The sequence below is a fragment of the Nesoenas mayeri genome (genome assembly GCF_963082525.1).
Source record: "Nesoenas mayeri genome assembly, chromosome: 1".
In the NCBI taxonomy this organism is placed as follows: Eukaryota; Metazoa; Chordata; class Aves; order Columbiformes; family Columbidae; genus Nesoenas; species Nesoenas mayeri.
The window spans coordinates 72,111,491-72,137,308 of NC_137541.1; the positions used below are offsets into that span (position 1 = coordinate 72,111,491).

At 38.9% G+C, this 25,818-nt stretch overlaps 1 protein-coding gene across 2 annotated transcripts in view; it reads left to right on the forward strand.

The window, feature by feature from the left end:
* The window catches only part of WNT7B (Wnt family member 7B), a gene marked incomplete at its 3' end in the record, with an annotated part of 94,025 nt that overhangs the window by 50,330 nt on the left and 17,877 nt on the right, over positions 1 to 25,818 (forward strand). For both annotated transcript variants that reach the window (XM_080350499.1, XM_080350498.1), the window contains exon 2: positions 3,560 to 3,786. In XM_080350499.1, the coding sequence (XP_080206625.1) occupies positions 3,560 to 3,786 (227 nt within the window). The remainder of the gene's footprint in view (positions 1 to 3,559; positions 3,787 to 25,818) is intronic.

The window sequence follows — 25,818 nt, forward strand, 5'->3', positions numbered from 1 at the left end:
ATAAGTTCAGGCCAGAGAGGGGAAAGTCCCTGGAAGTAATAATAAAAAAAGACCCCCCTCTACCTCCAGTAATTTCAGTTTAATTCTTTTAACGAGGAATGTCTTAAAGCACTTTATAAACACGTAATAATTATGATATCCTCACAATACCTTCTGAGGCCAATATAGTCGTGCTTATTTTCTGGATGAGTAAACTGACTCACTGTATTAAAATGCTTTGACCAAGGCCTGTTTCCAAAAAAAAAAAAAAAAAGGGAGACAGAAAAATGCACTCTTTAACCTAATTATGAGATAGTAGCAATGTGTATGGAGGAAGCAACTAAAGTGCAAATTATACAAGGGGTAGATACTGTAGCCAACTCTTTCTCGCTTTCCTTTGTTTTCAAAGTCATAAGTTTTTGCTGCTCAACTTCAGATAATAGTGGAAACTTGGGGGGCTCAGCACCTTTGAAAAAATTGTGTCAGAAAGTTATCTTGTAGCCTTTATTAGTTTCTCTTTTTTTTTATTTAAAAAAATATATACAAATAATTTGTGTATATAATTTTTATCAGTAAGTTAGTTGTGTGGCATCAGTAAATCAATGACCATCGGGCAGCCAGGGGACCAGAAATGCATGTCTTGTGCACGTGTTGAGCATCATGTTAGATTGTGAAAGTTTGTGCTTGTCTGTTTCTGAGGACCCAAGCCTGCATTCCTTCAGGATGGATTTTCCTAGAAGGGTCGATGTCTGAAGCAGTTCCTGCTGCAAGGGTTATGGGATGGGGAGGTCTTGCAGGATGCTTGGGTACCTGCTCTGTCCCAAAGAACTGGACAAGACCAGGTGGAAGGGATGGGCTAAGGCTTGGGGCACAGCCTCAGAGGCACCCAGAGAACTGCTGCATGTGCCCACCTGGAGAGGTGTTGCTGCCAGGGAGCCCTGGCTGTTGCTCTGTTCTGAAGAATGGCTGTAGGAATTCACTATTTCTTCAGCAGGCCCACTGCCTGTGTGTCCCAGCAGAGAGCGAGTGGCTGATCTGGGTTCCCTTCTGCCTCCGTCAGGTGGGAGAACCACGGACTAAGCTGTAATGGCAGAGTCCCCTGTCCTCACAATATCCCCAGGTTACTTACTCTGTACAAGATACCTTTCCCTTGCTATAACTCTAAAAGCATGGAAAGACCAGTCTTGGATCCTAACATGATTTGGGAGAGGATCCCAGCATTTTAGAGTAATCAGAGAGTGTGCGTTCTGAATACAACACATCAGCTATTATGGAAAAATACTCTTCTCTGCGCTTTACTATAACATTTTGAAAATGTATATCCTACTTGATGTATAAAGTCATTGAAACAGAGAGATAAAAACTCCATGAGCTATGAAAGAAAACAATACTTTTACTTTTCAGTATTAAGAAGGATGTGATTTTTTTCAAAAATTAAATATTGATACTTTTCCCTGTGATTTTTATTAACTTTGGAAGACATAGGTTTATATATAAAGTACCATTGCAAAGGTCAGGGAATCTCATTATCTCTACATCAAACTCATAACGCTTTTCTTGAAGACTGTCATATCTCCTGGAAAGTTCTGATTTGAAGACATCGTAATTTAAATATTTTATTCAATTGTATAAGTAGGGGTGAGCCAGAAACAAAACCTTAGCTCAAAACCTGCATGAATCTTGGAAACCTGCTGGTTCGAAAAGATGATCCAGCTTTGTTGCTCAGTACCCAGAGGAACATGAATTAAAGCTACAAGTCTGAGCGCTCCTGTTTCAAACACTGTGAGTGGCTGGAGCTGCAACTACAATTCGTTCTTATTTTTATTTAATAGGTAGCACCACATTGCATGCATGCTCTGTGTTTGCAATGCCTTGTCTCTTTATCTATAAACCTCCCACAAGCCAGAAGTGAAAAGACACAATTGGCGAATTTCTCATGGATTGTTAACTTTGGAAAAGATGCACAAATACCTATTAAAGGCAGAGTGAATCATCATGGAATTTTCATTCCACAGTAAAAGCAGCATTTCATTTTGGCTAGTGAAGAGTTCTCTGTTTTACCCTTTTTGCTCTGGCTTTACTATAGTTTTTTGAAACAGTAAAATGAAACACCTTGATTTCTTTGAAATGCAACATTTATGCAATTTTTCAGTTACCTTTGTGATGAAGTTGATAAGTTATATAAAATTCTTCAGTTCTGTTTAGTCAGCATTTTCCAAAAGAAGGATTTCCAGTGGGAAATTTTTAACATTAATGAGAAAGGCTTAAGTCAGTGTTCAAGACAGAAAGAAAGGTAATGGGGAAGTTAGTCTGTATCCTGTTACTAGCCTGTTTATATATGGTGACTTCTCTTGCTGCAGCAAGAGCAAACATCTTTACATTACAGAGTCAGTCAATAACAGCATTTGATGGGAAAATGAGATTACCCCCATATGATCCAATAGGAGGCTGAGAGATGGTGAAGAGTGGAGAGGGTTTGTGGAGACGCTTCCTTGCAGGTGTTGAGAAGCAGCGATGCTCTTGCCATCCCAGTTTGCCAGTCTTGGGGCAGGGCAACCAGCTGGGAAGCATGGCAGGGGCTTTCCCAGGCCTTTGGTCACTTAGCTGTCTCAGGGTCTGTCACACCATGGTGGGCAAGGGTTGTTTTGCTAACACAGCTGTACTGCTCTCTTTGCTCCTACTGATTTGTCCAGAGCCAGTTGAAGCATCTGGCATGGGCCTGGCTGGTATTTGGTAAATGTGACCTGAAGCACCATTGAACATGTACCCATCTTGTCTCGTGTTTCAAAATATTACCACTTAAAATATAGCCTGTAAAGTTGTTGAAAAATGAGCCTGTAAAGATGTTGAAAAGTGAGTTGAAAAAATGAAAAATAAATGCACTAAAGTGAAAACATATGACAGGTGCAAGTTATATGCAAACTTTATAATGAATTCTGAAAATATACTTGAAGAATGAGAACTACAATTGTTTCTAGTCTGGATGGTACATATTAAGGATCACTCTTAGGTGCTCTATGATATTTGCCAGGACTAGAAGTACGATTATGCTAGTGAACTTTAATTAATCACTCAATACCCTGAATGTAATAACAGGCAAGAGGGTAGGTAGCATGAAGTCAGTCTCCAAACTGTGCCCAAGGGTTTCACATGTGGGATGGATGAACTGGCTGCAGTAACTGAAATGCTAAGCCTGAATTTATGTAGGCCATTCAAAGCAGACCTGAGCTCCAGAGATTTGTGAAAAATCAATTATATCACTATTTTTTTTTAAAACATGTCTTGCTTCCCACATCTCATCAGCTGATGGCTGCATGTAGGAGTGGAAGCGAAAGTGCCAAAATTCCATTTGTTTGTTGTTTCTGGCACAAATCAGATCAGGAATTACTGCAAGATTTCCAACTTCATTTGCCAGACCAGAGAGGTTGGGATAAGTCTGCATAATTCTAGGAACCCAACTTCCAACCCTTTCCCTTTTGCCCAGCGTCTTGACTGCCACGCAGCAGCACATGGCAAAAGCAATTAATGGCCTCAATTTGGTTATAACATGCCTTTCTGCTTTTTTCTTTTCTTTCTTCAGAGCTTTGTCATCCGTGGTGGCTTTAGGAGCTAATATCATCTGCAACAAAATCCCAGGCCTGGCCCCTCGGCAGCGAGCGATCTGCCAGAGCCGCCCTGATGCCATCATTGTGATTGGGGAAGGGGCACAAATGGGAATCAATGAGTGTCAGTACCAGTTTCGGTACGGGAGGTGGAACTGCTCTGCGCTGGGAGAGAAAACAGTCTTTGGACAAGAGCTTCGAGTAGGTAAGGGTGTCTCTAATACGGTTCTGAAGTGATATGTTGGGGCTGTGTTTCTTTTAGCTTTCTCACTGTGGTCCTGCAAAGGTTTATATATCTCTGGTATTTGCATTCTGGAGTTGAACAGTGATGCTCCCAGAACTGTGCTCTGTATGTTTTCACTCATTGAAAAGTAACTGGAGAGTGACAGGAGGTGTCTAGTGATCTCTAGATGAAGTCATTCATATCTGTGCAGCTTCATACCCAGCAATGGCTGGTCACAGTCATCACACCCCATGAAAAAATATTTCCAATTGCCATCCTTTTAGAAGTTGCCATGATAACCATGCTGCATGTTATGATCAGTCAAAAGAGAACTAAAATCAGCTCCAAAAAACCCTCTGCAGACTTCCGAAAAACTTAGGTAATGGGAGAGTCCCAATTAACTGACGGAAGTATAGTGCATATGACTCTGACCTTCCAATATACATCAGTGATGCATGTCCATTTTAGTGTTGCTATCATATTGTAAAGAAAACACTGCAAGTGATCTGAGGCAGGAAACTTATTCAAAGAAAACAATACAGGACCTTGGCCTGATAAACTGTTAGCTGGCAGAAGTTAAATTAATCACTTTCAATTTACCCTATATCTGATATTATTTCATAGGAGAGATTATGCAAATTTTTCCAGCACTGAGGTAATTATTTTCCTCATCACCCAGCTGAGTATCCTTAGCCTGTTCCTGACCTTCCCTCTCTCCTCTAAGGGCTGTTCACTTATCATCCTCCATCCTGTCTGCTGCTCAGTATTGGGACAACATTTTGTGGTGTGTGGCTCTCACAAGGGCCATTCAGCTTCTCAGCCTGTTAATATTGTGTCTGATTCTTCTTTGGGTGACACCTCTTTCTGAAGTTCAATGGTTCAGGTGAGTCTTGCACCGCAACACAACTGAATGTGATCAGGCATAAGATCTCATCAAAACTGTGAAAAAAAGGCATAATATTTCATCCCATCTGTACAAAGAGGAAACAACTTATATGATTCTTTGGTTGCTATGGAGATCAAGGCTTTGGGGTTCTTTTCCAACACCTTTGTGAAATGGATGCCAAAAGCTGAGGTATGCTTAAGTCAATGATAGAACTAAATATTTTTTTAAAGAACATGTGAGTCTGAGCATCTGGCTGAGGTCTGGGCTTCTTAAGGGCACAGTGGCCCGGCTGTCAAGTGTTGTAATTGGGTAAATCCATTAGCATCAGGGGAACTGACCTACAGCCACTGAGAATCTGTCATATTCTGTGAGAATTACTCCAAACCAAATCACAGAAGGGGAGAGGGCTAAAAATAACACTAAAAAGACCCAGTAAATCAAATTAATGGCAAGAGAAAAGTCCAAACTTTTTGAACTTCAGAAAAAAGTTCAGTAGAATTTGATTTTGATGTTGATAAGCTGGTGGTGATGAATTTGCTCATAGGAGTCGTCCCCCACATTTGTCTTAAGATATTTCTAGTTCTGTTAGATAACACTTCTTGCCTAACTTTTGTTTCTTAAGAAGAGAAAAACATCTAGTCACTTGTCTTGACTATTAGAAGCACAGGTCTGGTCCTTCTTGGTTGGTCTTATGCTTGGTTCTCTTAATTTGATGCCCAAAATGATGTTGTTGCCAGAAAATATATAGCTGCCAAGCATGCTACCATTTTACTTCTTCATGCTATGTTGTCTTATCTACAGACGCTTGCAGGCATGGTCTGACCCTTCGACAAGTAAGTCATTTTAACTTCTGTGAGATCATTTATGTCCTTGAAGAGGCACACTCTGGAAGGTTGTACCAGAGTCAGTGTCATCACTAAGCTTCGTGGTGAGAATGCTTTCTCCACTTCTGCTTTCCTCTTCAAACTAGGAATCTTGTGACATCTCATCAGTTCTGTCCTTGTACTCATGAGCATTAATCCTCTTCACCACTGAGACACTCCTTTCATTCTCAGAAACCTTGTGAGCACAGTTCAAATGCCTAAAGAGGACAGGTCGTGCCTGTGCTTTCATTCTGAATGTTTCTATACAAAATAATAGCTACAGAGAACAAAAATTGTTTGGCATAAGGATGGACCAGGTAGGTTGGTCAGACTACACAAAGTCTGAAAAAACAAGGTTTTCTTGAGCTACTGTTCAGGCCATATTTGCCAAAGTATTTGCCAGATTTTCGACCCCTTCACTGAACCTGAGTGGTTTCTTCAAACTCTGAAATGACTGAAGTGGAATTTGGTGGGTTCTTTTATGGCTTAACCCAAACACAGATGAAACTTGGCAGTTGCAGCTAGATTCTGCTTTGACATTTGTTGGGTGTGAAACCACACAAACTGTAACGGATGGAGAAGGTTTACATGACCCCTGCCAGCTGAGCCAGATATGTTCCATGCAGGTCTATAAAGGATCCCATAATCCACATGTCTTTATTTGTTTTATTAGTGGAGTAGCACCCAGAGACGATGTGGTCAGTATCTAGGAAAAGGACATGGTTTAGGAAGTGGTGTTATTACACTAGCAAGGGGAAAAAAGTAAAAAAAAATAAAAAGGACTAAGCTAAAAAGAAAAAGTTCTTCAAAGGTACAAAATACTTGTAAGCATAAATATTCATTTGTGTAACAAAACACATCTGTGTCTGACACATGCAGGAACACTAAACCAGGCATTTGGTTCTGCCTGAATAGACTGAAGAAAGGATTAAGATTAAAAAAGTCTTAAGTACTTAAGTACTTCACCCCAATTGAAAGTTCATCTAACTTTTTCCTGGAATCGTTTAGAAAGATGAACAATGAAGGCTAATTATTCAGGACATAAGGAGGAGAGGGCAAGTAAGACATGATAGCATGATATTAACTGCTCTCTATCTGTATGGCAAAGAGAGGACCTACGCTTTAGCCACTGGGGCGAAGTTCTACCATGAGCACTGACAGGTGCAGATTTAGGGTTATTATACTATAATTTATATCTGGTGCAACACTCCTTCTCCCCAAATTCAAAGCAAACTCCCAGAGTCACCCAACATGAGGTTTCTCCAACAGCTGTACATCTGTTGCCAACACCACCTCTTGGGTGCCATTGTGCTCCAAGTATGCATGTCTTCCTGCCACAACCAAGCGGCAGCCGGACGGCATGACACTGGAGCAAACGTGCACTCTTGTGACTTCTGAGAATCCTACTGTGCCAGGGGAATCCCCAGTACGTTAGCTAAGCTGGACTGGTGCTGAGCTATTTTTTTCGAAGAGGTACATCAGTGAATGAGGGCTGTACTACCTATATAATACCTGGGAGTCTGTATTAAAAACAATTGAAATAGTTCAGAGGACAGAATAACAACTGTGGAAATTATGTTAGGCATGGGGCATTCGTGTTGGTGTGAAAGATTTATAGAAGCCAAAGATTAAAAGTCATGGAGAGATCCAAATTAGTAGCATGAGTGAAGGATGTGGCATGGGATGCATTAGCCAAGGATTGTGTATAGCTTTTTTTGGTATATTTATAGCTGGGAACTTTTCTATAATCATGCCATCCCCATAGAAAATTCCCTACTAAAATCACTTTACTCATATTTGTCACCTTCCTGCATCCATCTCTAGTTTTCATGTCAGTTTCTCACATAAAGTCATCTCTTGCACTCTCCACTCATTCTTCTTGCTATAAGCCTCTTTAACAAATGGATTAAAAAATAATTGGTTAATGATATATCAATTGCTATTATTGATAACCATTGCTGAAAGATGATTGTCCTTCTAACTTTTTGAAGGCAAGAACCCTGTTCCAGCAAAGCCTCTGGTCCTATCAGGTTATTGATGCAAAAGAGCTCCAGCTCTAGGGACTGGCCTCTATTCCCCCAGATGATGGTTGGAGAAACCAATAATGGAGGTACCTCTAAAAGTTACAGGTCATTGATAACAGTTGGAAGCAAATAACTCCACACACACACAAAAGTAAGCAGTGCAGACTTTGAAGTATGGAGTCAGAATCAATAATGGAAGTGAAACTTACTGTTATTCTCTGACAATCAATTATTCTGGCTAATTACTAATCACTCACCATTTCCACTGGGATTCTCCAAATGGAAGTGCTTCTGAACAGACTGCTTTTACTAGTGCTAAACCCAGGGCAAAAATTAGGTGTTTTGAAAAATATATTTGTCAAGATATCAAAAGTATTCTGTAGATGTCTCCTATGTCAGCCTCATGATGTGGGAAATGGTAATGATTTACTAGTATTCATTTGACTGTGTCTTCGATACAATGATTTGACAAATTTTTGAACTGGACAACTGACAGGGAAGAATAAACAAATAGGCAAAAGCAAGGGAGTTCTGGAGGTTTTTTTTTGTTTTTTTTTTTTTAATCTCTGATATTTTGTATTGATCTGTTGCTTTCTGGCATGTTGAAAGGATGCATGTGAAGTGAGGTTGAAGACCTGCTTGCCATGGGAGGTTCAGGAGGACATCATCTTAAGCAGCTTCTTGTTGCCATGCATTTGCTCAACTTTTGATCCACTCTCCAGGCAGAAAGGAGAAGGGATGGGAGAGAAAACAACAGTTTTAAAGACTAACAAAATCTGTGTGTGGATTTTATTAACTCACAGGTGAAGAAGACGTTACAAATTATTTTGAGAAACACAATCAGAAAATAAAGTTGAATGTCATGGTTATTTACAAGCATGTGTTTGTACACATGCACACATAAACCACTAAGACAACAACGTAATTTCAAACAGGAGACTAAGTGAGAAGAGTATCTTCCAAAGGAAAGATACTAATGAAAAAAGTGATTCTTTCTATATTTGTACCGGAAACAGGTAACTAAGTCCACATTGGATCCCGGTGTTTTAGCTGCAGGCCTGAAAGAACAAGGAAATAGGGCATGAGAGATGCGTAAGTGATGGCATCATGGAGAAATGGTTGAAATCTTATTATACATGCTCAGGGAGTGTCAGTCAGTAAATTATTCTTGGTTCATGCCATATATAGGCTTAAATACAGATTCAGACTTACAAATCCAGTCATTTTTATTCTGGGCTATGATGGTGGTTTAACCATGATGCCAAATGTTCATAAAAACTTCCTACCAAAAATGGGAGGAGTAGAGAAGCTCATTATTCTCCAAAAATAGAAATTTGCATCCAAGCAGATACATTAATCTAGCACAGTAGGGTCTAGTATGGTATGAGTTGGCCAACTTGGAAAGCTTGGCTTTCAGTATGAGCAGAAAGCTTCCAATACATGAAGAGAAGGGGCGTTCTTAGGAATGCTTTACAGCCATACTTGTGCTTTAATACTATCAGCAAGTCAATTGAAGGGAACCATAAATGAATCCAGATAGTTTGCCTAAAGTAAGGACATTTCTATTATACTTTTTACCTTTCTTTCCTCCTGCCATTTTTTTCTCTGTTACTTTGTAATAATTTTCCAATTTTTAATCAATTTCTATTGTTAGTTATGTATTTATTAATGCTTTGTAATATTCATAGATCAGGTTGACTGTATGTTTATTATTCTAACATGTGTGTATTTATTATGGGAAAATCTATCTTTACGGACTTGCGTTATATCCAATAAAAACAATATGAGGGAAAGAAAGGAATCATACAGCTGGAAACAATTTGGAGGGGAAAAATGAGTTGGAATTAGATTATTTTAAATATGATACAGAGCAGGGTATACACTTCACTGACGGAAAGGCAGTAATTATCTTTGTCATAGCAGTAGGTGCTATGATTGGTTTAGGCATTTGTCAGTTATTGTGAACCTCAATTGCACAGTGGCTTTTGGACCTAACGTGGAAAAATTCCTGGTTTTCTTGTTATTGTCATATAGCGTGGGCCCAGACAGCAATGTCCTTTGAGCATTCAAGCAACCGATCAGAAAGAAACTTGTTTTCAGCAATTTGAATTGGCTGTCTGCGTTGGTGCTAGGATATGGTAAAAAAAACCATCTCAGTGTGAGAGGTGGCTTCTCAGGGGATTGGCATCACCTTCCAACTCCTAGTGCAGGCAGCTGCCTGGGATGACAGGAGAGAGGTGCACAGGATGCATTCAATCAGCTGAAATCAGTCACATTTCTAAGGCTGTCTGTGACTTCCAGAAGACAGCACAGGAACAATACAGACTGTGTCTTTATTACTTGCACGGCTACCTTGGAGTGACTGTTAATGTCCATTTCACAAAATGTCTTGCAGAGACATTGCATTTGCAAGTGTGATTCAGTTAAACTAGTAGATAGTACAAATACCATGGCAAATGTGATGATCTGTGGCTTATGCAAGGGTAGTTTTTAATAGAAGCACAGTGATGTGTAACAAGATGTATAATTCTTGGTTATTTCAAGAGAGAATTTTCTCATTATTAAGCTGAACTAGGAAAAAAAATTAAGAAGACATGCATAATGGACTATCACCCCTACCAGCTGGGTAACTGACAGGCAGGCAGATAGAGGCAGTTGGTAAAGGGGAAAAAAGCCCCAAAATCTGAGGACTACCTCACTTTGCTTATTTTGCAGGAAAGATTTATCAAACTGCAAATGCTCACTGCAAAGCCTTCTCTTAAAATGCCTCAAACAGTGCATTTCTTTTCACAAGTGAGATGTTGTTGCTGGAATTAGAAACAAAAATATCCTTAACCTTAAGGATATCCAGTATATTTGTTTTAACTTATTAGATATATATTATTACAGAAGGATTTCAGTTGTGGCAGTGACTATCCCACAAGTTGCCTTAAAAAGGCAGAAAAGCCATGCTGGAACAGCAGTGGGCTATTCCACCTAAAGACCCACACACTTGTAGTAGTTACCGTACAGGCAGTAGGGTAAGTAGTACAAGGCACACAAGCTGCCTTAAAATGACAATTTTCCAGTGCAATTCGTTTAGATGGAAGACTAAACAGTGGGATAAAAGCTGTAATATTCTAGTAGTTACAAGGTAAAGTTAGTGAGAGGACTATTTTATTTTTCATTATCAACTTTGAAGGAAATCGGTTGATTCAAACAGTTCATACTTTCTGGCTGTGGAAGGGTGGATAAGCTTTTTACTATCACAGTAGAAAAGCAAGAAAGTAACCCAAACCAGAGTAAGAAAATAAACTTCCCAGCTGGCGGCAGCTGAAGTTGGGAAGGATTGGTAAAAAAAGTTATGAAACAACTACTGTGCTAAGAATTTATATTATTTTAACTGAGGAGACAGTCTATTGTGAGACTTGTAGGTTCAGACTCCTTCATTTTACTAGGTTTCTGTTACTTGGAGGTTTTTAGAAAAATAAAAATATCTTTCTGTTCTAAGGAAGTACAATCATATTAAAGACACGTCCTATTTTGAGAGGACGGGGATATCCAGCTTAGTGAATCAATTCAACAATTTGTGGGTGATAATTCATCTGTGCTTTAAAAATGTATTTATATGCCAGAGCCTCATAATGATCCATGAAGCTTAATTAATGTTTTCAAAACACTGCAAATCATAGATTAAAAGATAAATGAGTGGACAGTACCATTTGTAAATTATGAGTCAACAGTAATAAATTCTGTTTGACAACATTAGAAAAAATGTTGCTTTGCTACATTAATTTTATCGTGTCTATCTCTTTTCTTTGTATTCTAATAAAAGAAATGTCTAGCATATATTGTCTGTAGCATTTAATGATTCCCAACCACAAATAGTCAAATTTTTATATTTCCCAATTTATAATCTCTATGCCCTAGTGTTTTTGTAAGGTACTACTGTCCAGTTCAAGTGTAGCTCAACTGTGTTTGCTTTTCCCTCAAGGAAAAGTTTGAAGAAAAGTATGAGTTCTCTTAAACTAAAACCTTATTGTTGTCATTTAAAGATTTGCCTCTTTGGCAGCAGGCTTGCTTTAAAAGGCAGACATCCTTATTCTAAACATAGCACTAATATGTTAGTACAATTACTTAATGAACTCTGCATGGCCTGCAGCTGGAGGAGAAATGGTAGATGTTGACCTGAATGAAATTTGGAATATCCATCCTGAGGGAAGTGCTAACTTTTTAAAATGATGTTTCGTTTGATTTTTACATATAAAAACGAAGATTATTTGGAACTGATGTTTTACTGGAGATGTTTTCAAACTAAAATATGCTGATATGCCTCACTCTGGCCAACTTTGTTTCAGTTTGTTAGTGCACTTAATTTAAATCAGTTAAGTGCATTGATGTAAATTGATGCAGGGAACTGTAACTGGGGAGACTCAAGTCTCTGTATCTCATGAGCTCTGGTCTCTCATGCTTCCGCATGTATTCTAAGCTATATTGTTCCATAACACACTGCACAGCTTGACAGGAGACATCACATAGCATGACACACTGCCTTCCTGTGACCTGAAACCTCAGGTTAAGAAAAGGCCATTATGCTCTCAAAACAACAATGGACTGACATGAGGATGCAGTTTAATATTTTGTTTCAGTAGCTCAAAACTAAATGGAGCTACATTTTATTAAACGGAATATCTCCATTTAAGTGTTGATGTGGAAAAGAAACACTTTTTTGGAGAGGGGTGGGTACTTATGGTATTTGGCACTCTGCAATCGTTACAATAAATATGTAATTAGCTGTGGTGGAAAAGGGTACTGTTGTGTATAATGTGGCCTTACAGGCTGAGTCTGATCATCTCCTCCTCAGCACTGGCCAGAACAAAATCCCTCCCTTTCTCTTGCTTTTAAATTTGTCTTTAGCTACTCAGGATAACATTTTCCATGTTACTTTTCTGGTCTGCATTGGGATGAGTGAGTCAGAGGTCCCGTGGAAAAGATAGTATGCAAATTCTAGGCTATTATTTAATTGAATACTCTACTAAAATTTGGACACGACAGCACTAAGTTTGCATAGCAACATTAAGTTTGGCATTTCATTTCTTCCAAGTGCCTCACTAGGAATGTTAATATTCCTTTAATGTCAAATTTTTTATGTCACTTTGTAATAAAATTGCTGGCTAGGAAGGATCCATAGCATGTTGACTCAATTAGTTACTTCCAGTATCGCAGTCCTATTGGTTAATGACTTATAATGTAATGCACACTTAAAACAGGAAGGCAAATAATATTTAATGTTAAATAAAGTGGTACTGGGCTTAATCCAACATGACAGAGGCCAAATTCTAGCCCTATTGCAGTCAGTAGACATTTTGTCACTGCTTTCACCAGAGCCAGGATTTTACAGCCACTAAAAAGGCTCCTGGCTTTTGGGCATCAGCAGAAGTTCAAATTGGAGCTGGATTTCATAGCAAGGACTCAGCTAAAACCTAATTAGTTAAATAGAAATCAACCATATGACACTTGATTTTTTTAAGAACAGAGCAACTGTGTGAACAGGCAGTTGCCGTCAAATCTTACCATGGCAAGGAAAGTTCTTTACGTAAGATGACAGGCGGCACAGGAGGGCAGCTAACCTGTTGATACGTGATCCTGTAGTAACTCGGGGTTCTAATGACTTTGGAGATTCCTTGAGCTTTACTACTGCGGTTCACTATGTTGTCAAAATCTCATCCCTAGAATTACAGATGATAGGTTTGGTCATCTAGTTCAACCTCTACATCAAGCAGGACAGGCTAAACATAACATTAGACTTGAGAGTTACATGTGTAGCAGCATCCCTCCCTTTCCTCCTCTGTTCTCTGGGATACACTTTGTTTGGTAAACCACCTGTTTCTAAATTGAAAAGCTTGAAAAGCACTGAGAGACATTTACAAACATTACAAAAAGCACAGCATTTGTTGATCTGTACATTTTGGTTTGCAAAGAAATGTTTTAGCATTCAGGCTTAGATTATCGATCCATATAGTTTGTTGCCTGTTCTCTAGTCACAAGCAATTTCTTTTTCTAATGAAATGGCTGGTATATTCCAAAATATGTCCAACAAATATCTTATTTTCTAGTTGATAAAATTTCCTTTCTGGGTATTGTGCATGACTTTTCAGCATTGGATTAAATTACCCGTGACTGTAATTTATTACTTATTGACATATTGTATGTTCATAACTGTGAAGTATAATACTATTGTTACTGATATAAGTCAAATTAAAATGAGAGAAATAAAGAAAGCAAAAGAGAGCACTTAATTATCTACTATTTGGAGGCTTGAAAAAATAAATTAGCATGGTAGTTGTTAAGGAATATAGCTAAGGTGGCTGTTCTCTCAGGACTCAAACTGGCCAACAACTTTAGTTGTGCTGTTTACCCAATATGTGCTTAACTTTAAACCCTCCATTTTAAGTCCTACTAAGTAAAAGAGGGTTTAAAAGTGTTTCACTTTAAATGCATGCCCAAGTGTTTTGCAGAATACAGAAGTCATAGTGAAAGCCAGCATTCAAGATGGTGCTGACAGTAAGTCCTTCAGCTAGTAAAAGTTGTCACACCTATCCAGTTTTGATCAGATTTGGCCTTAGGATTTAAGTGGATCTGTGAGACAACTTTTAGGCACAAGTGTAATCTGTTGCAATCTAGAATGCTGTGGCCACTCAGAGGTCCAACCTCCAATTTCGGGGACTGTGAAAGAAAGATGATTTCTAAGACTTAACCAGTGTCAGTGTAAATTGTGGGCTTGGATGGCTGAGGAGTCTTTAAGTAGACTGCTCCCCAGAAAGCTCACTGGTGCACTGGGAGAAGACACTTCTATCTCTAGATAGAAGATCAATGTGCATGGACTGAATTGCTGTAGACGGGAGAGCTATATTCAACTTGCTAAAATGAACAAAGTTTACACATGGATCATGATTTGTTTATACGTGTTCTCTCATTTCCTCATGACACTGTGGAAAATTGTTTTCTGTCTGATTCAGCCCGTACCCATTCTGTTCAGAAGAGGTCTTCACACAATGTGCCATGTGACATGGTCAGTGAAACCTTGCATTTTCTGAGAGGAACAGCACAAGAGGTAGTGTTGGTTTCTGTCTGTTGTTGAATGAAAGGACTTAAAAAAACAGAGGCAGAAAAATGGGGAGCTCCTTCCTCACTTTGTTCCTTTGGCCCAGTTGCATGCCACATAGCTCCAGGCATTTGCATGAGATGTCTAAGATACCTAGTGAACCTATACTCCTTGTATAGTCAAAGAAGAGAGAGAAGCACTTCCAGGGTGCAATTTGGACCTTAATTTGACTGCATGACTGTCTGGAGGTCATTGTCGACTACCCTGGAAGCTTAGACTCCCTAATTAGGTATCAAGCTTGTTGATATCTAATTTTGGTTTGTCGACAAAGTTTTTCCACCTCTCCATGTATCTCAGGGAGATATCTCTCATGAATTTATATCTGCTTGCCTTACATAACAGACATGGAAACCTGATCTTCATTTAAAGTCCTAGCTATTCTTGGTACTCATTCACTAGTAGTACCTGCAAAAGTTGTTTTAGCTGATGACTTTCAGACAGATACTGGAAAAGAAATATGCTCCAACCACAAGCTTAACTTCACCACTGCTTTTTGGAAATTTAAGAACAAGTGGGAGTCCAAAATTACCACCAGATGGTGCACCTATTTAGTAAGTGACAGAGACATGTTCCACAAGAAAGGATAGCCACAACCTCCAGCAACCCACCAAGTTACTTCCCTTGCTGTTTATTCTCAGCTGCGATATAAATTGAATGTGTTTGAAACATGGACCTGCTGGTCATACTATTCTGTTACATTTAGTATGAAGTATGTTTTCAATCTCTGCGATGGAAACCTGTCAACTGCCTGGCTAGAGACGTGAGGAAGTGGGAAAGAGCGTAGCAGGTCTACAAATGCATGTAAAGGGAGCAGGAAAGACAAAGAAATGGGCCAGGATCAGGCAAAATTGGTAATGGTGGATGGCAATGAACAGGTTCCAAAATCAGAAGTTGTCAGCACAGAATATCTATGCCTTGCTGTTTCATTAAGTTGGGCTACTTCTGGCTATTAATGGTAGGCAGCTGGGAGAAGGTTGAGGTCAGGGCATTTCTGAAGGATAGTCTTGATGTATAAGTCAGTATTTTGGAAAAACTTCACTGCCAGTATCCCAGGAGAAACACATGGGATATTTTATTAATTGCACATCAAGGGTGTTGAACTTTCCTAAACAGTGAAGTGGTTTTTATTCTCTAACTGCTTCTTATTCCTAAGCACTTGTGGTACTCCACACTCGGAGAAAGATTAGCACAAGTTGATAAGCATGTATTTTCTGCCATATATCTCCAAATGTGACAAGACCATGTGATTCTTTCAACTAGATTTGCTGCAAATCAATACATTATCATCTGTAACATGAGTCAGTCTCTTTTCCTATTCTGTTTTACTTCTTGCTTTAAAGAATATTGTAAAGTAATATGTAGGTTCTTGGCAAGACTCTTCCATGAGCATTACAAAACTGATGCATTAAAAAATATTGTGAGCATCTTATTCCTTTGTATAGATGTGTCTTCTACTGCTTCCTGTTGTTTTGGTGTGTTTTAAAGGTTGCCATCCTTAGAATTTAATATATTGCTAGCCAATGATTAATTAGAAAGGTTGCTATTTTAATTACAATTTGATTAGCAAAGAAATGCCTGAACTGAAAATTTCTTCTGAGTAAAGAGTGAAAATGTTTGCATATTCTTTAACACGAGAGGTACTCATTCTGAACAGATAAAATCATTTTTTGTTCTCCTTGTCCAAGCTAAGAGCAAGGCATCCTCGAGAAGCTCAACACAATTCCCGTCCTATCATTTTTCACATACCCTGTGGCTCCTAGTTCAATGTGAGAACTATCATTTTATGGTTAAAGCATGGACCAGGAGATAATGGACTTGGATTCTGTTCCTAGCTGGGCCATATACTTTTCTTGTGACCTTGGGCAAGTCAGTTCATACCTCGTTGTCTGAAGACTAAAGAAGAGTAATTTCAGTGGGGAATTGAAAGGTTTAATTAATGTGGACTAACCTCCACTTAAACTTCTCTGAAGTACTCTGAGATCCTCAAACAAAAATGGTTGCTGTTAAGGTCTTCTTATCCAAACAGGAAACAAAGGACAGAAATGTCATGGAAGGATTTGTTCTTCTAGAAACCAACTCCAGGCCTGAAAAAGACAATACTGAAAAATCTTGATATAATAGGCCTGATGAGATTATTAGCTTATTATGAGAAAATTTGGAAACTTTAGGCAGTTGTCCACAAAGAGCCTAAACTCAAATTTCACAAACAGAAAATACGTACATGTTCAGTACTTACACGTAATATTAAACAGAGAGAATAAAGCCCACAGGAAGAGTAACCACTGCTGGTTACTTACTATACAGTTGCTGTATGTGTGCTGTGATTCTTCTAGTAAATCTTCATGTCAAAGAAGAAGCTTTTTCTAGCTACTCGTGCACAGTGTCATCCTGATGACAGCGTTCAAGCCCCAGTGATGGGGCTTGAACAAGTTCTCTCTTCTTCCCTTTCTTTTTCTCCTGTCTCACATTTTCTTTTACTTTGGTAGTTCAGTAATGCTGAAACCAGCTTCCCTTCCCTTCCCTTCCCTTCCCTTCCCTTCCCTTCCCTTCCCTTCCCTTCCCTTCCCTTCCCTTCCCTTCCCTTCCCTTCCCTTCCCTTCCCTTCCCTTTTTTGCTTTTCTCTTGTCCATTGATCAACCATGTTGCTCTGTTATAGACACTATAATATTAACTCCAGCATAAACAGAAGCTCTTAGCAGGAATTAGCTAGGATTTCCCTGCCCTCTTACGCAACTGAAGTTTCTGCAGTGGCACTTTCTTGTCTGTTTTCAGGCATTAGTAGCAATATTCCACATACTTATGACAAAATGAGGCATAAACTTCACTCAAGAAAGGCAAGACACTGATTTTTAAAAGACCCTGGACTACTGTGCTATGAGGGATGGGCATGGAAAGTTTGGAGGCAGCAGGCTACCCTCAAATCTGAGAGGCAGTGAGATTGCTAATGGGCTTTACACAGCATGAAGTATTTCAATGAATATTATGTCCTTCTCAAAGTCAAATTCAAAGTCTGATCTGCACAGAATATCTCATGCAGCAGCACGTGCATGCTGTCACTTTGTGTTAGCCAGAGGAACATTACATCATGTGACAGACAAAAACACTACTTGGTACCATATAGCCTAATCCAAGACTTTTCACGTGAAACATTTGTTTTGTTTTGGTTTTAAGATGTTCTAACTGGTTTGTTTTAATTAGAGCTCAACCTGAACCACAAACGATAGATTTGAACTTTCCCAGAGTTCAGTGGTGTTCAGATCTGGCTTTTGGTTTGGCCCATCACAAAAACAGGGGTCAGCTTCAAAGTTCAGATCTGGAAACGGGCTGCTACAAAGCGGGGGGCTGAAAAGCTCATTTAATGAGACCCACATCTTGTTTTAATGGCAGATTTGCAGTAGAGACACTTGCTAGTGTTTTCTAAAGGTACTTTTATGTAAGCAGTGTCTCGAAGACTGGTGCTAATACCAGTCTATCTATTTAAATACTCTTGTATTTATACTGCAGAAAGAGAATTGTCCCTGTTTTCTTAATCACAAAGCCTGGATCCTGGTCTGAAGTTGGAATACCTTAAAAATTTATGGATCTTGCTTCTGATCTTTGTTTAAAACTCATCCTTCCGCTTTAGGGTATTGCACTTAAAAACAATGAAAGCTCTTGGTGGTCTAGAAATTTGATCATTTTATCCTCATAATATTTAGTGTTTTCAGCTGAACTCACCTGGCCAGAATCCACCCATTTGTCAAACTCTTGCCTGTGTGAATCAGTATCTTGGGGTGAGTTTGTTCACTACTTGGCAAAACACAAGCTTAGCACAACACAGAAAATAAATAACAACTAGTAGTCTACTACAGAAGACAACCTGACTGGTAGAGTTAGCTGGAGAGGTTCAAATTAAACACCATTCTTGATATAATTCTTAATTTAATTCTTCCTTGTTTATGTGAGTCTTGTCACTTCCCAACTCCTATCAGGATCAGAAACTCCAGAGCTGAAAAATAAATCTTTGCTCTTGTGATGTTTCCAGACTCAATTTGCAAACCAGAGAGGTTTGGACCAGAATCTAAACTTTGTGTATTTATCCAAAACCCTCTGAGCTCTTTACTCATTTAAATCTCTTTCATATGTGTGATTTGTGCCGTGTCTTGTTCACTGGGGTTACAAGCCTGACTACCAGGGAAAGATCCTTCAAACACCAAGAAGGGCAGACATCATTATTTGAATCTAGCTCTCCTCCCAGAAAGACTGTCAGGCAACTCAAATGTATCATAAATGTGAATGCAGCCACACAAGTAGTGTAAGAGCATTTGGAAAATATTGAAGTGAATCAGAAAGCAACTTTCAACCCAGTCCTTTCACCAGAACTTTCTCATTTGCTTTCCACAAAATCTGAGCTCTGATAGGGGATGCCAGTGACTTATGGGGGTAGTGCCTGGCTGTTTGCCCTACGCCTTGAAGCAAGGGCACCTTGCCTCTGCAGCAAAATTAGCAGAGCACAATGCAGGCTCATAGTCATGATCTGCAAACCCAGCCTCTACACTACTCCCACCAAGGAAGGGCTGGTTTGGGCTGGCCTGTAAGATATATCCACGATGCATGGTCCTTCTGCTACCACAGGAGTGGTAACGTCCTAAACAGCCACATCAGGACGCACCATATCACACCTGTCAAACCCTACCTTGCCAAGAATGCACCAGAGAAACACATTAAAGCCCTCGCACCTAAAGAATGAGTGGTCAGTCACCAGCCATAGTGCTCACGTTATGATTTGCTTGTGAAATTTGACATGTTGAGTTGGTCTTCTAAGGTGTCCTTCCAGGCATCAGAAACCATGCTAGGACTTCATGTGAGCAAAAGATTTGTTAGGCAGCCTTAATGAACAATATGTAGAATTTTCCTCCAGGAGACAATCCAACAGCAACTCCCAGCAAATACAACAAGAACCTTTCTGCTATGTCCTTGTGCAGAATTTTATAGGTAAAGACAACAATCTAGTACACTATTTGACACTTTTTTTTTGGTCAAGCACAGGAAATAGACTTTTCTCTATGTCTATACACTTTTGAAGAATATCTTGAGGCCACCTTGAAGAGCAGGGTCACTGGACAAGATGAAAGCTTAATAATTTCTGTGCCTGGAAAGTTCTATCTCAGGCACACAGGAACTGTTTCTCCATGGCCTGTAGTCTAAAATGCTTTTCAGAGCCTCCAGCCTGGCTATCACCATTTCTGAGGTTGGGTAGTACTTCCTCCACATTCATTGCTATTACCACAAAAGGGTGAGGAGGTCAAGGTATTTCTAGATATCACCGTTTCATAGTTGTTTAACACAATACTCCTCCTGTACTGCTGTTGCAGCGAAAGTTACAACATGATGGATGGTTATGCCATTTAATGATATTACTCTGAATTTAGAGCGGAAATCAGTCAAATAAATTAAATAAATGTTTATTTATGAGGTCCTGTCTAGACCAAGTAGATGCCTACTATAAAGGATTCAGTTTAATAAATGATACTGCTACTCTTCATAACCTTTATTTTACAAATGCTATTACTAAGTAGAATTAATACCTTATATAAACTCATTCTAATTCTGTACTTGATAGAATCAAGTTAAATGATACTCAAAAAACCCTAGAAAAAAATACACTAGAAGAAGTTATATGATGTTCAGTAGAGTATCTTTATCCTAATTAGTGAAACCAACAAAGTCATCTTCTGGCTTTTACTGCAACACATTTTTTTTTTTTTTTTCCCCCAGTCAGAATATAAAACAGGATAATGGACTGATAGTGGAATATTTTAGGGGTGGGATCTCCTTTTCTAAAACCACTGTATACCCTCAGCAATTAGACTTAGATGACTGCTGCCAGCATAGTTGGAAAGGCTCTCTCTGCAGGGAAATCTAGCTTAAGTCTATGGTGGGATAAGTGTAGATGCTCTCCTTTCTTTGCATTTTCTGCTCTCAGTTTTGGGGCTTCCCCATCCAGCTTGATAGCTTCTGGAAATCTTGATTTTTGGTGTCTAACTCCCTCAGTGCTTGGTAAGGCTGGATTCCTATCCCAGCCACATAGAAAATACTAGGTGGCAGAACATCTGAAAGATAGACTTTAGAGCCAACATCCCTTTGCAGATCTAGCTCTAGGTGTCTGGCTCTTGTCCTGTAAATGTAATAAATCTTTTTTACTGTCAACATTGGCATCTAATCTAAAACCAGTATCTCATACCTACAAAATGTCTTGGGCTAGTTTTGCTTGATACTGCTCAAGTTTTCTACATGTTTCCAAAAGGAGGTTTATAGATTAATATATATATATATCTATATATAAATTGTGTTTGCTAACATAAAAAGTGAGTATGAGAAAAAAGACTATACTGACAAATTGAAGAAGCCAGCTTTTAAGATCCTGCTTAAAGTTGCACATGTCTTACTAGTTGTCAAGAAATGTCATCAGCTCCAAATGGAGACAGGAAAACATTTAGCATCTCTCTGAAAGAGAAGCAAATGCAACCTCAGCAAAACTTCTGGCAAGACATTTAAATTAGTTACTTTTTCAATTAAAAGTAAAGGTAGGATGCGGATCTAATGCTATGCAGGTATGGCATGTGAGGAGATGTGAATGCAGAATGTTAGGAGTGGACTCTGAATACCGCGTCCCTCTCTGGCAGGCATGGCGATGCTGAGCATTGCTGTGTCCAAATCTCTTTATAGCTTTGGCAGTAATGACAAGTTCCATACTGTGCTAGAACAGTAGGTGGAAGCGCACAAGAGAGAAATCCTAGTCCCAGGACATGCTGTTTCTTTCTTTCCATGCAGCTGCATGGGCATCCTACCTTAAAACAGAGTAGAACTTGTGTTTCGGTTGTTCATTAAGAAGTCTACAGCTAAATTCCTTGGTAGCTCCCCACAAAGAGAATCCAACAAGAGGACAGCTTGCTCTCTTACAGGTCCTTCTGCCCTATGGATGAATTCCTTAACCTTCTTGTGCCCCTGTGAAAGAGAGGTAATTGTATCTCTTCTGTTGCTCTCTCCAGCTGAAAGATGCGGCTTCTTAAGGCGAGGACTACCTCTTGCACAAACAGATTTGTGTCTGACACCAATTTTAGCTAGGTAGTATACCTGTAATTCAAGAATTATGGCACATTAATAGGCTCTGCACAATGTATTGAGGTAACATTCATGATTTAACTAAACCGCCTCAAGAAATTCTGAAGCAAGTGCTGAAATTTCATTTGTAGCATACACAGACATCTGCATCCACAGCACTCACCCTCAGACACTCTGACATGCCCAGGTATAGGAGCTTGGTGCTTACAAGTACTCATAATTCAGTGAACCCTTTGAAAGGTGTTATTATTTAACATGTTTCTACAGCAAAGCATAGGTGTGCACAGTGAATTACAAAAGAATACAGACATGACCACTGCCCTCAGGGATTTGTTATCTAGGTTAGAAGTGACATAAGATAACACAGAAAAAGATGACTTCATGCAAATGGCAGTGCAGATTTATTTTTAAAGAGTTGTTCTTCAACATAGTTATGTCAGGCAACTGAAATGATTGAAATGAGTTAATTAAAATACTGACCCAGCAGAGAGTCCACCGAGAAGGTCTGATACTGCAAGGCGATGGCTTCTTAATATTCATGAGCATGGTAGCAGGGATGACAGAGCATTTATGAAATTGAATCTATAGCAAAGTCAAATATAAACACAGAATCATAGAATAATTTAGGTTGGATATGTAGTCTATTGACAGTCAATGAGAATATCCATTCTGAGCTGATTCACTGACTAAACACTCAAGCCTATACAATCCACACACATGAAAATGTCAGTAACTAAAATGGTTTGGTAGCAACCTACTGTGTTGTTGTATCCTACTAAAGTGAGCATTAAACTGACCAGAAAATAATTTTTCTTTAAAAATGTGGTACTACTGTCCTCCGTTTCTCTGACAGATTCACAGTGGAGGTTTCTTTTCTGTTGGGTTTTGTTTTGTTTTGTTTTTTGATAATGTGGCAAGTATATTTTCTATTTCTTAAATCAGAGCAGACAACATTTCCCTTGCTGAGCACCACGCAGATATCTCAAAAACTTTTAACAGGCCACATTGTAGTGTAAGAACACTATCAAGAGTAAGCCTAAAAAAAAAGAAAAATATGTGCCCACATAGCTATAGATTCCCTTCCCTATTTCTTAAATGTCATTTTATTTCTCCTTGTGAAATGCCCTTAAAAAAAGACACCACATTGCATTGGCAAATCCTGCACATAAGAACTGCTATAGTGAATAGATTGAGGTGGTTGAATTAATAAACTAGAATATAATAAAATATATAACAACATCTGATTCCTCGTAGCCCCATTTAATTTAAAGATATTAGCATACTTTAGGACACAGTTTCTCCAAGGTGCCTTCGGGAGTCCATGCTTTCTGAGAGAATGTGCAAAGAATTAATAGCCCAGTAAGCTGCAAGGTGCCTCCAGCTGAGCTTTCACATATTACGACATATGAAACCGCTAGTCATCACTGAAAAGAAAAAGCAGACAACATTCAGCAGGGAATCATTAAGTTCCACAACAGGATGTCACTAAGTCCAGAAGAGAACGCAGGCAGGAGACAATCTCTCTGCTCCAGCTATTGCTTCCCACATACTACCGTGACAGTATGAGCAGCAGCATTGTGAAAACACAGCCGGCTGTGACACTGCACAGGCTTTTCTCAATGGTACGCAGTGTATCTGGGAACTGCCCCCTTGTGCTTTGTGTGCTGTGTGTTTCTCAAGCCATGCTCTTGTGTGTTCTTTAAATGAATGCATAGCACCATGTTCTGACTAAACCTTGGCAAGAACAAGCAGTGGTTCTTTTGGATTAAAACTCGATTTCCCCATTTTCTGTTAAGACTGAGATACAGATTGTTTTTTACAACAAACACAGTTTTACAGGGGAGAGCCTCAAGATTCCATATTTCTCTTGGCATGTCTAAACATCCTTTCAAAGATCACAGCTAACTTACTAACCTCACAGGAGCTGTCCCAGAAAACTCCACCGAGGGACATGCTGCCAAAAGACAGTCAAAAACACAACAGAATTATGCTCACTTTGGAACAGAAATGCTGACTATTGTTCATGGTTGCCAGGAGTTAACTGAATATGTTTTGGGGGTAAATGAAGTAAAAAAGCCCTGTAAATTGTTGGAAGCCTCATTACAGAAACCACTGTGGAAAGTACCATCAAGCCTTTAGAAAATAACCATGAAATTGGAAAAATGCTTGAAAAAATGTGAAAGACAGAGGCATAGTAAATGGCTCTTTTTAATAGACATACTTCTAAAAGTATATAAATAGTGCCAGCAAGGACCTGCTAAATGGCAAGTGTGAAATGCGGCTCATACACAACTCATTCTAAAGTAAAATTTGACTAACCCACATAAGCAGCAGAAAATCCAGTTAACAGAGTGATTCTAAACTCATGGCCAAAATTCTGGCACCTCCAACCATAAAAACTTAGTGGGAGTCTAGAGATGAAAATTGCTGAATAAGAGAAGAATCTGAAAATAAACCATTATGTCACAGCACTACACGTTTTCAGCTTTGAAATCTGCTCTGGTCTGCATTCCAACCAAGTGTAGTTGGAAACAGACAACAGGTGCAGCCTAGGAAAAAGCTACTGAAATCATGTGCAACTTCTGCTCTAGCTCTAGGCCAACTAAACAGACCTGTGTGGATGAAATAAAATTAAACAGGAGAATTTTAATTAGACCATAGTAGAAAAATATATTTTAGGGAGGAAATGGGAAAAAAATATTCTAAAGGGAACATTAAGTAATGTGTCCATCAGAAGACTCCACCAGATTTGACTAGAAAGTCCTGCCAAGGTAACAGGTATTCAATCTGCACCAGGTTCATTATTCAGGAGCACTTCTAAGCACAGGTTCTACAAGGGAAACCTCATTACCATGGATGACTATATCTGTTTTTTTGACAACAGGGTACACAGTAATCATTCACTCAGTGCTTTGTCAGTGAGTGGAAGATGAAGAAAAAAAGGCTGGTCCACTACTCAGTAAAGTGGACCGCTCAGGAGAGTGTAAACCAAGGACAATGTCATCATCATTTACAAATTATGATAAAGCTAATATCATTGACAGAGGAATGCCATCTCAGCATTAGATAGAGAGAAGTATTAATATTTGGACAGGTTGAATCTTTCTAGTTAGCTGCCCCTCATCTCAGAACATTTAATGAAGCCATTTTAGAGCCATTAGTCCTGACAGCTGTTAGCACTGAACACTTGTGGAGAATTCTAATTAAGAAGAATTTGAAAGACAAATTTATTGCTTCTGTTTAAAAGAAAAGAAAAAAAAAAAGAAAGGAATTATAGGACCAATCTGCTTAACTTCAGTAAATGAAAACATATGGGAACAAAAACCCATTTGTAAGCTCATAACTGAAAACAAGGAGATGACAGTCAACAAGGATCTGTCAGGAGCAAATCATGTTAAACCAATCTAATTTCCTTCTTTTGCCACCCAGGGCCTCAGAAGCAGAGAAGCAGCAGTTTGTACCATATATCTTGGACTTCAATGAAGTTTTTGACACTGCTTTATATGACATTCTCATAAGAAAACTAAGGAAATGCCAAGTGGTTACACACTGTCTGGAAATCGTACTTGGAAAGCAGTTATCAAAATGAAAGGATGTACTAACTAGGTTAGTTAGACCATTGTAATCTGTGCTGGATCTAGGACCTGTCAGTGTTATACTCTTGACTTGACCAAGGGGAATAAGCTTTGCTCTTTGAATTTACAACTAATAACAGGCTGGAAAGGACTGTAGGGTAGTTGGAAGAAGTTTGGGTCAAAATTGAAAATGGTCTGGAAAATGCTCTGGAGAAATGGTCTGGAAAAGAAGCAAAAATAAAAAAATAGAAAAAAAGGGAAAAGAAAATAGGAAAAGAAAAAAAAAGAAAAGAAAACAAGAAGAAAAGGAAAAAAGATAAAAGGAAAAGAAAAAATAAAAATAAAAAATAAAAAATAATAAAGAAAAAAGAAAGAAAAAAGAGGAAAGAAAAAAGAAAAAAGAAAAAGGAAAAAATAA